Genomic DNA, 13751 nt, shown 5'->3' on the forward strand with positions numbered 1-13751 from the left:
GAAAGCTGTTAGTATTGGATAATAAAACGTTATGTATTTATATTTATTTATCTATCATATCTTTCACAATTAAATAAATATATTCAAACAAATTTGAAGAGACAAATACTAAGTGCAGCAACCCTTCTTAAACCTTTCCAAAAAAAAGGGTATTCATAAAATAGCCACACACACAAAGCATCAACCACGCACTTGACAAGCCTTTCAACAGCAGCACTTGCCGTTTATATTTGATATATTTGATGAGAGCGCAAATATACAAATATGCCTAAGGAATTGAGTGTATGTTTCTGTGTGTGTGTGTGCGAAGGACAAGTTGATTATAAGCCTTTGAGTAAATGTATGAGTACTTTTTAAATTCATTAGAAGAAATAATTATTAAAGAAACAACAACAAGAAATTTGCTTAAACAAATGTGTGCCGCAGAGCAAAACTTTATCATCTTTCTGCTTGTTAACACAGTCAGAAACTCTTGAAAACAAAATTTGGTGGAGTAATTAGGGAATTTGGTTAAACAACTTCAATAACTGTTTTTGTATTCTTATGAAATTATTTGAGATAAAGAGTTAAGGTTTAGGCATTAACCAGCCTTGCCTGGATAAACTTTCATTGAATTTAAATTCAGATTTACTTTACTTTCAAATGTCCTTTAAGGGTATGGAATCTTAGATATGAAAGCAGTAATGTTCCATATCCCTACGTATTTAGATTTTTTATTCCTCGTCGTACTCTGCATTTTCAAAACAAAGGATAAATATTCCGAGAAATTAAGCTTCACAGATCATTAATCAATTAAATAAAACTAAAAACTTAATGCTTAGTCTAAATAATATTTTTCATTGTAAAGTATTTAAAAGCTGAGCTTCAAATGAAAAGCATAAAAAATGGAAGCTATTCAGATTTTGGTACAGTATTCGAATTTTACAAAAAAGAAGCTAGTATCAAAAACTAAATATTTGATTTAAGCTTTACCAAATATATAAGTACAATATAAATAATAATCATACCAAAAAAATTTATGTTTATAATTGATATGAGATAAATCAAAGCCTTATATAGGCTTATTATGAATTATTATCTCAATATATACTATTTATTATTTCTTTTATTAAACTTTCTTGAGTACAGGGTATGACTTGCGCGGCTACATGCAGCAGCTAGAATGCAAGGACATTGCGTGTGTTTGTGTTAGCGGAATTACTTTTATGTTGCATGGCCCCAGGCGCAAGTGCCGACTGGCATATCAACAAAGGCAGCAAAGCATAGGTTCTAATAAAGCGCGGGGAAGGGGGGAGGTTTAAAGGAGAAGAGGTAAGGGCATAAGACAGGCTATGCTAGCGTGCAACTCGAATAGCCTTGCACATATGCAAGAAAAAAGTAAGGAACGAAATGCAAATAACAAGATAACATGATAATGATGAAATGCTTCAATGTTTATTTAGACAGGCTCTTGCACAGGTACTTGAGAGCTTTGGTTGTGCGTGCGTGTGTGTTGAGTGTGTGCATGCGTGGGTGTGCGTGAGTTAAGATGTGCTTATATTTCTTATTTGCCAAGACATAAGATTACTTTTGTAAAAGTGCGAAGCACCGCATAAGTATTTAAAGGAATTTTCATATAATATGCAAATGAGCAGTCGCACAAAAGAAAGAGAGGGCAAGAGTGAGAAAGAGAGAGAGAGCAAGACAACACAAGACAAACTCATCATTTTCATTTGGTTTTCGAATTTTATGGGCTTTCGTCATAAAATAAAATGAAAATGTGAATAATTTTGTATTTAGCTCATCATCGCGGCGAATACAAATACGAGGGTGGGTGGGGGTGGGGACTGAAGCAAGATGAGGAACAGCAGCAGCAGGATTGAGTGCGTTTTTAAAAAGTCTATCAATTACATTTTTAACTTTATGGCTAACACATAAAAAGAAGCTCAAGAAAAATGAAAGAACGGCAGCAGCTGCCAGTCTTAACATATTTATTTTTTAAATATCCATAAAGTGCGCCTTATGAACACGGCCTTATGAAGACGTCACGGTTTTGATTTTAATTATTGCACTTAGCAGCTGGAGCTGAGCTCAGGCTTGAGAAATGTTTCTAATTAAACTGTCGTATGAGGCACTTTATTACTTAGCATAGAATGGCATTAGACAGCACTGTGGAAACCTGGTTACGTAGCCTCTATATACTTCTCTTTTATTTTTCTTCTGCTGCTTTCGCATATTGAGCTTTTGCTCTTGCTGTGCTCGCTTTTTATCATTACCCAAATGCCTGTGGCTCTAATACCCTGCTCTGCAAGAATCTTCAATGTATTGTCCACGTTGATGTTGTTGTTGCCATTGTCCTGCTTCCGCTTCTTTTACTTTTTTCATTTCTACTACTTCTTCATTTTCTTTCGTTGGGGCAATGAAGTGCATGAGATATGCCAAAGAAAATGCCATGTTCTTTGTTCTGTATGCTGGTTCTAATAAACGGTTGATATGACCACAACCACTTGCACAAACACATACATATATAAACGTACACTCAGAAAAAATCATAGCATAAAATGAATGTAATTTTTAAGATATTTAAATTTTTTAATTTTTTTTTTCAGTTAAATACATTTCGTTATTTATACTTATTTGTCAACGCTGAGCATTTGTCGTTGCACATTCGGAATTAATCTTTGCTTGGATAAGGAAAAAACTACTTATTACAAGACTAACATACTTATAATACGAGTTAAAAAATTTGAAATAGAAGCTAATTTTTTGTTTTTAGTATTAATTGAGGTTTTGGAATCTTGGCGATTTATCAAATGCGTTTTATATTTCTTATCTGTTTGTATTATGAAGTATTCTATCATTGTCGTTAGTTTTTAGATTAAGAAATTTGAATTATCACAGGCACAAATTAATCTGAATTTTGGCAAAATAAGAAAAAAACCTTTTACAAGAACCATTATAATTAAATTAAGACTCAAATTTATATCGAATACATTAATAATTGTATCTTGGAGTTTCGGTAGAAAACCAAAATTTGTTCATTAAGAATTTGCCTCTGTCTCGACAATAACATTCACCTTGACTGTGCTTGGTTTGTGTTCCAAATGCTTGACTATTTTCGCTGAGTGTATTTTTAGACCAGGACAGTCGCCCACATAAGTCTGCACATACGTATAATGTATGCCAAGTGTTTGGATTCAAGTTTTTATGTAGCATTTTGTATACAAACTTGGCCAAGATGTCCAGACGACGACGACGACAACAGCGCCTAGCCGCAACCTGACGGGTTTGCTATATAGTTATTTGTGTTTATGTATGTGAATAAATGTCCTTACGCTAAATCCTTGTTATGTACAAATAATCTCAACACACGACCGCATTTAAATTGAAAAACGTACATGGCACATGCCAGCAGTGCAAGCTACATTTGGGTGGATCCCAAAACCGAAACCGTAACCGATAACAAAAACGTGTTCAGGCCGCATCTTGGACAGCTGCTCGTCAAGTCCTCATCCTTTTTATTTCAGCATGGAAAGCCTGGATTAATGCATAGTTGCTGTCAGCCGAAGCATCACATGGTGTAGGGTTAATTATGCACATATGTCCTAAGTATGCAGACCGCAGCAATTGAATGACAACTGAGTTAAGAATACCCACAGAGAGACCCACACTCAAACTCATTCACACTCACACACATACACTTATTTAGGCTACTCACCCGTATTGGCCACCTCACAGGGCAGCACTATAATATCTCCGGCTATGAATTTGAATGTCTCCGAACGTGATATGAACATGGGCTCATGCTTGGCCATCAGACTCTGGGCGCTGGCTGTAAAAGCGAAAGGAATTCAAATGTAATATACGCAATACGAAATATGAAATGCCTGAAAATATAAACTAAATTACAGCAAATATTATTAGCCCAACGAGCAAACGTCACGCACTATTGGGCTTATGGCCAACAGCATCTATCATCTAGATTGTGTGTCCGTGTGCGTGTGTGTGTGTGGCTAATTGGTTTAGGGCATTTTGGAGAATATTTGTCAAATGTCGCAAAGTTCATAAAGTGCACTTTATTATGCATAGCTAATGAAAGTTGTCAAATTGGTTTCGGACAAGCCTTATGCACATATATCCTGGCAAAGCTTTAGAAATAATTTAGTGCATTTGCTGTTGATTTGCCAATCAATTTTAAATGTCAATATGCAAGTGCATGTGCGTGTGGATGTGTGCGTGTGTGAAATTACTTGAGCTACCAAAGTGTTAAAATGCACTTGAATATTAAAACTTTCGCAATGTCAGTTTCACGAGGGATTTACATTAATTCAATTGCTGAGTTTTATGGGATTAAATGCACATATTACTATATGAAGCTTGGTAAGTTTATTTTACGGCTAATAAAATATGTCGACTCTTAGATGTCTATGCACTGTTTACAAAGTAAATAGGGGTATATTGTCTTGCGTAATTTAAGAGCTAATGACTTGTGTATCTTTAAGTCAAATAAAAGTTAAAAACACGGCTGAATGTCACACGAGATATTTCTGAGGTTTGGTTCAAGGCTTAAACAAATGCCTCTCCTCAAGATTTGGTCTGTGAAGAGAACCTCTCACATTTTTGAGCCAGGAATTGGGTTCGTGCCTTGCGTCATCAAAAACTTTTCAATTTGCAATAGAGACTCTTTAATTTCTGATACATTAATTTATTTATAGTTACATATTTGTATTATTTTATTAATCTAGTGAATTATTATTTAATTAAATAGTGAATGGGAAAACCGCGTAAATTGATATCTTGCACAGTTGTGGCGCCAGAGTCACAATGTTTAGGAAATACTTCTGCCCAACTATACAGATCAAGGCAAAAATTCTATTAAGGCACAACTAGGAGGACCTCTACCAATAATTAAAATTGATAAATACAGTCTGGAAGTCATTGATATGTTACTACAGTCAGCAGCTCTATATTGAATACAACTTATTTCTACGTCAGATTTGAGGCCATAAACAGGTTACGGCGCAATTGACCTCAACGTCTTGTTATCATATCGTAATTAGGCCACAATTACAATATAAAACAGCTGGAGCTGGCGCGCAATTATGTGGCGCTTGGAACATTTGTTGCGTCAAATGCCAAACGGAAACGAATATATCCGGTTACAGGATCCATACTGTAATCGATTACTTTAAGTGTGACAGTGCAAAAATGTATTAAAAAAGAATGAAAGAAAAAAAGCGAGCGGACTGGTCGCACTTCCGCACGCAAGCAAACAAACATAAACGAAAAAACCATCAACCATCAGGCATCAGGCATCAGGTTCTCTCGAGAAGCAGACAGCAACAAGGACAACGAAAGTGCGTATAAATAAAATGCCAGGCTTTGCTTGCTGGCCAAAAGCAGCAGCAGCAGCGGCAGCAACAACAATAGCGATGGCAAACAATTTAATACGTTTAAGCGAATGTGTCAACAGGCCAAGCTGACTTGAGCCTTGGGCCACAAACCCCACGACCAAGGACGACGAATGGCCAAGCACTTTTGACACCATGACAAGACGTGGCACGTGGGTTGGGCTGGCCTGGAAGTGGAGCTGGAATTGATTCGATTACGCTGCGGGCACAATAATGAAGTGTCAAATGTTGTATTTATCTGCTGCGAAAACATTCGTGAATACTGTGAATAGTGAGTGAGTGAGTCCGTGAATGCGTGTGGCGACCAAAAAAAATCAAAAAAGAAAAAAAAAATAGGTAAGCAAAAGTCTCCAAGGCTCAACGGTATCAGAGGCCCCTGACATGACTTGGCACCACTTGGGCCCTCGATGCCATGTTTCCGGCATTTTATTTGATTTCGCCAAGCAGTGCTGCCCCGTCTGGCCCACTTGCCACTTGCCTATTTGTGTGTGTGTGTGTGTTTTGTTTTCGTTGGTTGCCTCCTGCCCTGCAGTAAATATAATTTCTTTTGTATCTGTGCTGCGCCTCTGTTCGGCTGTCAGTTGTTGTCCTGGCGCCTCCTGCTGCCTGGTGCCTGCTGCCTGCTGCCTGCTGCTGTGCCCCCAGACAATGTTTTCGCAAGGATAAAGGCGTTGGCAGCACGTGCCTGTGCCTCTGACTGTGCCTGCCTCTCAATCGAATCCTTGATGCGGATAATAACGAAATAATGTCAGTTGAAGAAACTTATTTCTTATGGCATTTTCCTTTTGAAGTTCGTATTAGAAGGGTTTCCGGCCATACCCCGCAGCTCCTTTGCGACACTCGACTGCTAATAACCCAAATGACTTTCTGTCACTTGGGCACTGATATACGCCAAAAATGCAGAAGCAACAGACAAACGTGTCCTCCTACAACAGACACTCGCTAATTGGACCGCCGCACAAGGACTTCAGCTACGGTTCTTTTATTCCTTCTCTATAATAAGACTAAGAGGAAGAAAAAAAGGTTGTTGAGCATATTTCGCCAACATCTGGCATCAGGTTTTTTTTATATAACTGTCCGAATAATCGAATGCCTGCTGATGATTTGCTAAGTCTTGAGTACCTAGTAAATACCATTTCCAAATATTGAACGCCACTAACTCTGTGAGAACTGAACCAACTTTAATGTTAATTATCATTTTATATATGATCATTTTTTTTAATTCTGATATTAAGACTTATGCATTTTTTCAATATTTTAATTTTTGTATAATTTTTTGGAAGAAATAGATCTCATATTTTTCAATCTATTGACAATTTCTAGTAAGAAAATCCCATTTTTTAATGGAATATTTTTCTAAAAAGCAAGCCGAAACTCACAGAAATTTGGACATGTTTAGTTCTCAAGTAAATGCACCAACTTATATTTACTCTTTCTGGGGAATATACCGCATACCACTCCTATTGTCCCCAGTAAGTTTTTGATCCAGAATTTGAAGCAATTTTCAAAATAGATGACAGTTTGTCCATGATTTTTTCTATGATTTAATTAGGCAAATGTATTTACAATTTTTTTCTCCAAAATATTAAGATTAACATTAGGATAAATTAAGATAAATATTAAGTTAAATGCAAATTTCATGAAATTGAAACTGTTTTTACGTGAAGAGTTCCAAATTCCAAGTAATGGCGCCTAACTAGGCCGAGGTTTAAGGCCATTTTGGTCATGGTTGAACCCTGAACCCATGAAAAATGGGTGAAAAGGGTATAATGTATTTGCGCAAATATATCTAACAGGCAGAAGGAAACATTTTCGACCCCATAAAGAATATATATTCTTGATCAGCATCAATAGCCGAGTTGATGTCCGTCTGTCTGTCCGTATGTATGAACGCAAGGATCTCGAAACCGTGATTTTTGGGCAAATCTCGTAAGTTACAGGAGCTAGAGTCACCAAACTTGATATGTAGCTTTTAGAATAGTATATATATATATATCAAGTTTCTTTCATTTTATAGCTATCGCCACCTCTTCAGTACCACCACATAGCAAGTAAAGAAAACTAATTTGCCCACCAATTTTAATGCAATTGACTTTTTGAGAATATGCATATATTTAATAGCACATTAAGATCTATTGTTGAAAATTTCATCGAGATCGGTAAGAAACACAGAAGTTATTAAAGAAACCGTTAGGTTATATTATATATTGGCAGCCCACATGTCAGCGGCAGCTAGCGCAAAGCGCAACAATTTCTGTATACATGGACCCACTCACATTCTATCAACAGCAATACAATATGTTGCTATTTTAATCCGAATTTTGCTCATTAAGACTCAATTGAGTAGAGGCGGTTGCAAGTAGTGCGATGTGTTACGAGTTCGAGTCCAATCGAGGGAACTTTTTTATTTTAATTTTTTTAGTACTGTCAAAGCAAACGAGCTTGTAGCACGAGCTGCATTTGGTGTTGATAGGAGAGGTTTCTGGGGATCCCTTAGTCGGGAACTCCTGACTTGCTCTTACTTGCTATTTTAGTTTTAATTTGTAATCATCTGATAACATAAATCATCAAACATCTTTCTGAACTTTTATTCGGGATATCCCTGCTTCTATTTATTGGTAATTTAATGTTCCGAGATGGAGGAGCAGTGTTGTGTAATTTGAAGTATATGGAAATAAGTATCACAAATTAAGTTTATTTTATAATTTTGAATTGTTTTGGAGCTTGTAGCCAAACTCTTTGACCAGGTGGCTGTTTTGCTGTGTGGAGCAACTATTCAATTTTAATTTTCAATTCGAGTGCCCGCCTGGGCTCTGGGAGTGGACAAGGTTTTTTGTTTTTTGCGGTTTGATATTCAAAGTTTTTCCATTAAAGTTATTTGCAGAGAATAAGAAAAGTTTGGCTTACACACACACACACATTTGCAAATATTCAATTTGAGTAGAAAATTATCAAGCAAGTTTTTTTTTACATGCAGCTCGGCAGTTATTTGGTTTGCCCTGCCCGCTGACCTTCATGAAATTGAAATGGCAAAAGTGGGCGGCGGCGGTGGTGGTAGCAGCACCTTTTCACCCGGAACGTGCGCCAAAGAGTGAAAGGTGGAGAAATTGAAACATTTTTAAGCACGCAAAGTACATAAAATATGAAAATGGTTGCAATTGCAGTTGCAGCTGCAAGTTCGACACAGTGGTGGCACCTGCCACCTGCTGTGTGTGCCCCATAAAACGAGAAAGCGAACGCGAACGGAGCACAAATACACTGAAGCACCGCTGGGCGAGAATTTGCCTTGTGGCGCACTGGGAATGGGGCAGTTTATTTTTATTTTTAGTGGAGCTGCAGCGCTGGGAGGCAGCACAAAAATTTCATTAAACACCGCACAGACTGAAGAAAAGAAAAAATAGTCGGAAAACGAAGGAGCTGCAGAGCTAACTAAAAGCATGGCAAACTTTAATCCACGCACATTTGCAAAAGACGCGCTGGTGGCAACCAAAGTAACGGCCCGAAAAAGTATGCTACAAAAAAAGAACTGAAAGCAAAAAGAAAATAGAGGAAAACTAAAGAAAATAGAGAAAATTGAGAGAGCGGGAGCGAGAAAAAACGCCATGGAAGTTTATCTCATGCCACTTGCAAAACCAACACGTAATTTCCTTTGAGTGGCCACTTATCTCTCGCACTCGGTCTCGCCCGCTGTTGCTGTCCCGCTCTTCAGCTACTTCTTGACTAGTTGGCTTGGGCATTGGCCATGCCCTAGACGGCTGCATAAATCTCCCATAATTCGAGCAAGCAAACAAAAAACGAATAGCAAAACTGCATCAAGTATTAAAGCAGGCGCTGGAAGCGTGCTGAACGACAGGAAAATGAGCCACCAAATGCAGCGGAATCAAGGATTACCTATAGAGCACACGCACACACACACACATACACAAAGCTGTGCATGCTTTCAAACTGCTTTTCCGGCTAGCGAAATTGAGTGAAAGCCAAAGTTGGTTGTTGCAGCTTTACGTGTAGCAGCAGCAGCGGCAGCGACGGCGACGGCGACCGCCGTAACCGACAATGCCACGCCCACGCCCATTTCCGCCACATGCTAAAACAATCTTAAAAGTTAGCGGGAAAACAATGTGATTGCAAGTGAAATATTCATGAGGTGTAGTGCTTCAGACTTGCGACTCGCAACCTGCAACCTGCAGCTTGCAACTTGCATTTTGCAACTTGGCGAGCCGTAGACAACGCCATTCCAACTGCAACAACAACAACTGAAACAATATGGAGCCGCTCTAAAGTGTTTGTGTGCTTACCCTTCGCAAATGCCAGCTGAGGTGCAGGGCGACCAGAGGCACGGTTGATGCCGAGCTGGCGTTTTGGTAACCAGCGAATCGCTAATTTCACTGCTCGACCGGCAATAACAACGACTACAACAACGACAACAAATTGATAGTAAGCTGACTTGTAGTCCTGGCCCTTAACACACGCCTCACATGTGGCCCATAAAATCTAGAGTTATGTCGAAAATTGTTGGCCAGCAGCTGTCGGAAATTTTTTTCGGCTGCGGCTTTGAACAGCGCGTTTTCTGCTTGTACTTGGAAAATGTGAAAATCTGTAAAACTGTAAATCTGAAAATCAATAAAAGTTTTTGGTTTGCGCTTTTGCCTTTTGCTTAAATTGCTCAAATAGAGTACACATGCATCTATATATAAAACACTATATACTGATTGACTGATTGATTGATGAATTGACTGACTCAGTGACTGACTGAGTGACTCATTAACTGACTTTGTGACTGACTGACTCAGTATCTTACTAAGGGCCTGGCTGACTAAGTAAATGCCTGATTGATTGAGTAAATGACTGAGTGATGACTGAACCGAACCAACTGCTTCTGTGGAAATTAGTGGAAGATGATTTAATGCCAAGTTTTTGTATCGCATGCGATCGACTTCAAGCTTATTTTCAAAGTTCTTAAAGAAAATGCATTGAACATGCACTTTTTGAGTATTTAATCCCTTACTGAAAAATTGAGCTTCAAATTTATTGTAAATTAAGCTATAAAAAAGAAATGACAAATATTCTGCCCGGGCCAGGCCCCTCCTTGCATGTATAAATATATTTTTCTGTTCTTTTCTTCTTTTAGAGCCCTGACTTGCGTTTAACATGTTACGCATACGCACTGATGAGCAGGCCAAACAAGCGACACACACACACACATGCGAAACGAGAAAATGGCCAGGCAATACACAAACACACATACACGCACACACCATTGCAATGTGTCACCTTTATGGCGACAGGAAAATGAAATCACGTTGTCCCTCACGTGACAAATGTAATGATAGATGTGCGAGTGTGTGTACGGATGTGTGTGTGTGTCCTGTAAGTCAGCCTGTGCCTGAACAACAAGCACGTCCCAGCATGCCGTAGACTCCAAGCGTCGACAGCACGTAGCGAGATGCGCATTAAATTGTGAAAAATGGAATTCGGTGCAAATCAAAAGCGTATTACAGGCAGCCCCAAATAAGTGAGACGCAAAGTTTTCTTTGTTTGTCTAGAGACGTGCTAAACAAATCAATGCCAATGCCAGTGCGGAGTGCGCTGCATATGGCCGGGCCAGTGGCCCTTAACTGTCGCCATCTGATTGAGTTTTGGACAGTTACCCAAGACTACGCCCACTGCCGCCCAGTCCAATGGCAGACCCAACGGCCAGAGCACATGAATATCTCAGAGCATATTTATTGACTTGTCGTCGCCATCGCCGTCGCCGTCGCCTTGGCTTTGCCCTTTGACCCGGCTCATATGCTGTCAGGACATATTTGCCCCGAACCTCCAGCTCCTCACACGGCCCACATTATACATTGCCTGGCCACGCCATTTGACTGCCTGCTCGTGCATTAGCCAAAGGTTATGTCGGCTGACTTTAGGCGCGATACTTATGAACGGGGACGCGACTTCCTGCTGCCTGCTGCCTGCCGCCTGCTGCCCGCACTGACTCACGCCTACAACATTTTTCACACTCAATTGCCTGGCAACCTTTTGCACAGGATCACGCGTCATGGCGTCCACCACCTAGCCAACACCCAACCACCCAACCGCCAGCTACTTAGCGTATGTGTTGCATACAACACGACGCGGCAAACGCTCGAGTGCGCCCTTTTTTTGTGTTCCACAAAGCTATATGCGTGTTGTGTATGTGTGCGTGTGTGCGCTGGCGCCTGAAGTGCTTTTAGGCAGCGATTTTAGTTTCCTCTTTTTCAGCCTTTTGTGCAGCGTCTTGTATATAAATTGTATTTTTTTGTTGTACATTTTTATTTTTTTTTTTTTGTATTTTGATTGTTGTTGCTGCTTTTTTGGTGACATTTTTATTCACTTGGGTGTGTCTGCGTGTGTGTGAGTGTGCCTGCATATCAGATTAGCGCATATATCATACATAATGGTTACCAAATGACGGCAATGATTTCAATTTTGCGATACATAAAAACAAACAAACAAGCCGCCTGGCACAAAGGGGGAAAAAAAAGAAAGGCCGTCAACAAAACTGTAGAAAAATTGGGGCGCAATACGGCTTCAAATCTGTATTGCACCAGATTTTGCCTTTTCCATGGTTTGTTCAAAACGTGAAAGCGAATATTTTGGTTAAGCTTAACAGCATTTAATAAACATTGAAACATAAAACTTGAATGAAGCAAATAAGTCTAGGAACAGAGTATAACACGGTCGCTTGCAACGTTCTTGTCAGATTTATATTTGTTCCACTTTTGCTTTGAACAATTGAGCCATAAAAGTGAACAAAAAATTTGTTGGGCTGCGTCAGTTAGCTGTGTTGCATTGGTAGAGTCATATTTTCAGCTAGGTGCGACGGTGCGTATGAGTAATGTGCGCACGTTTTATATTTGCGTCGACAAGTCCTGCAAGACAGCCGCTAAAAGCAGAAACAGCGAGAAGGAGAGTGGAAGATGCAGGGATAGAGAGAGGGAGAGAGAGAGAGAGAGTGGGAGTTCGGGAGAAGCAACAACAAAACGCTGTCCAGTGATTGACGATAATTGAGTGTCGCCAGCATGCGGCATCAATCATGATGTCAGAATGGACAGCAGCATGTAAATTGCATGCGATAAAAAGCGAAATTGAATTCGCCTAACAAAATGATAAAAACCTCTCGCTGATAATTTATGCAAAAGCAGTCAGAGATCTGCCCACCAAAAAAAAAAATATACATAAAATATATGTATAAGTAAAATATTTCTCTGCACAACTCTGTCTCCGTCTGTGTGGAGATTAAATATTTGCGTGTCAAACGAAATTTCGTTTTTTAGCAGCTAGCGTAAAATGTTATTTACACAATTTGTGCCGGCTCTGAGTACGGAAACGGAAAATCAGGTTAAAAAATTCAACAACAAACTAATTTGCGAGGCCAAGGAAATTTCCATTGCACTTACACCATTTCTCTCTCTCTATCTCTCTCTCTCTCTCTCTCAATCTTACCCTCCCTCTTCCACTTTTTAAGTGCTCGACTGGGGAATTGCAAAATAAATGTTGTAGAAAAAATCTAGAAAAATTGTTGGCAACCGCTGCATAAATGCTGCAACTCGGACTCCAGACACACACAATTTTCCGGCGCACTTCCCATTGCAAACGGGAAAAATGCGTGTATGCAAATTTCCAAGCAACGGTCGTGAGGTAAAAGGCAGAAATACAAAAAAAAATAGCTTGCACTTTTTAGCAGCGCGTCGATGGGCTGGCCGCGCAAAGGGCCTGGGTGCAGCCGGGCAGGAAAACCCGTCGGTTGTGGCCCAGTTTTCAAGCGAAATGTCTGCAGTGTCCAAAACATGTTTGGCTGAGGGCAAAGGCCATGCCTTACGAATGACAGATACACATGCCCAAGCATGGAAGGGCGGATGAGACGAAAAAGGGAGGAGGCGTAGAGGGTAGATAAAGGCAATGCCAGTGGCAAGTGCGTTTTGTGGCATGTTAATTAGGCGGCTTTGTGTGCAGTTGAATGCCGCTGGCGGGCGGGCGAGCATAGGCTAACCTACATATGATGTTGCCACACATATTGAACCGCCCGACCACGAGGCATATTTCACTGCCTCCTCCCACCACACATACATCGCCCACCGCTAACAGTGTGCAGTGGCATTGTTGTAACTAGGCGTGCATCAAGTGTGAAAAACGCACAAAAGGCAAATAAATCCGTTTATCGAAACCGAAATTGCGTACAAAATGTGTGTTACGTGTTGCATGGGGCCAACACAACTATTGCATGCTAAACAACACTTATTTTGCTGCCACACGCACACAAACACGCACTCACACACACGCACACGGCCATGCATTATTGTGTAGCTGGCAAGTGCTGGTTTTGCTGTCTTGTGT

At 39.9% G+C, this 13751-nt stretch overlaps 1 protein-coding gene across 3 annotated transcripts in view; it reads right to left on the reverse strand.

Moving 5' to 3' along the window:
• Positions 1–13751, reverse strand: part of LOC135440216 (lachesin) — a 182976-nt gene that overhangs the window by 41216 nt on the left and 128009 nt on the right. For all 3 annotated transcript variants that reach the window (XM_064699261.1, XM_064699262.1, XM_064699264.1), the window contains one exon: positions 3698–3811. In XM_064699261.1, coding sequence (XP_064555331.1) covers positions 3698–3811 — 114 coding nt within the window. The remainder of the gene's footprint in view (positions 1–3697; positions 3812–13751) is intronic.

The sequence above is a fragment of the Drosophila montana genome, unplaced genomic scaffold (genome assembly GCF_035044405.1).
Source record: "Drosophila montana isolate Dmon_TW-CO22-7 unplaced genomic scaffold, ASM3504440v1 contig_896_1, whole genome shotgun sequence".
NCBI lineage: Eukaryota > Metazoa > Arthropoda > Insecta > Diptera > Drosophilidae > Drosophila > Drosophila montana.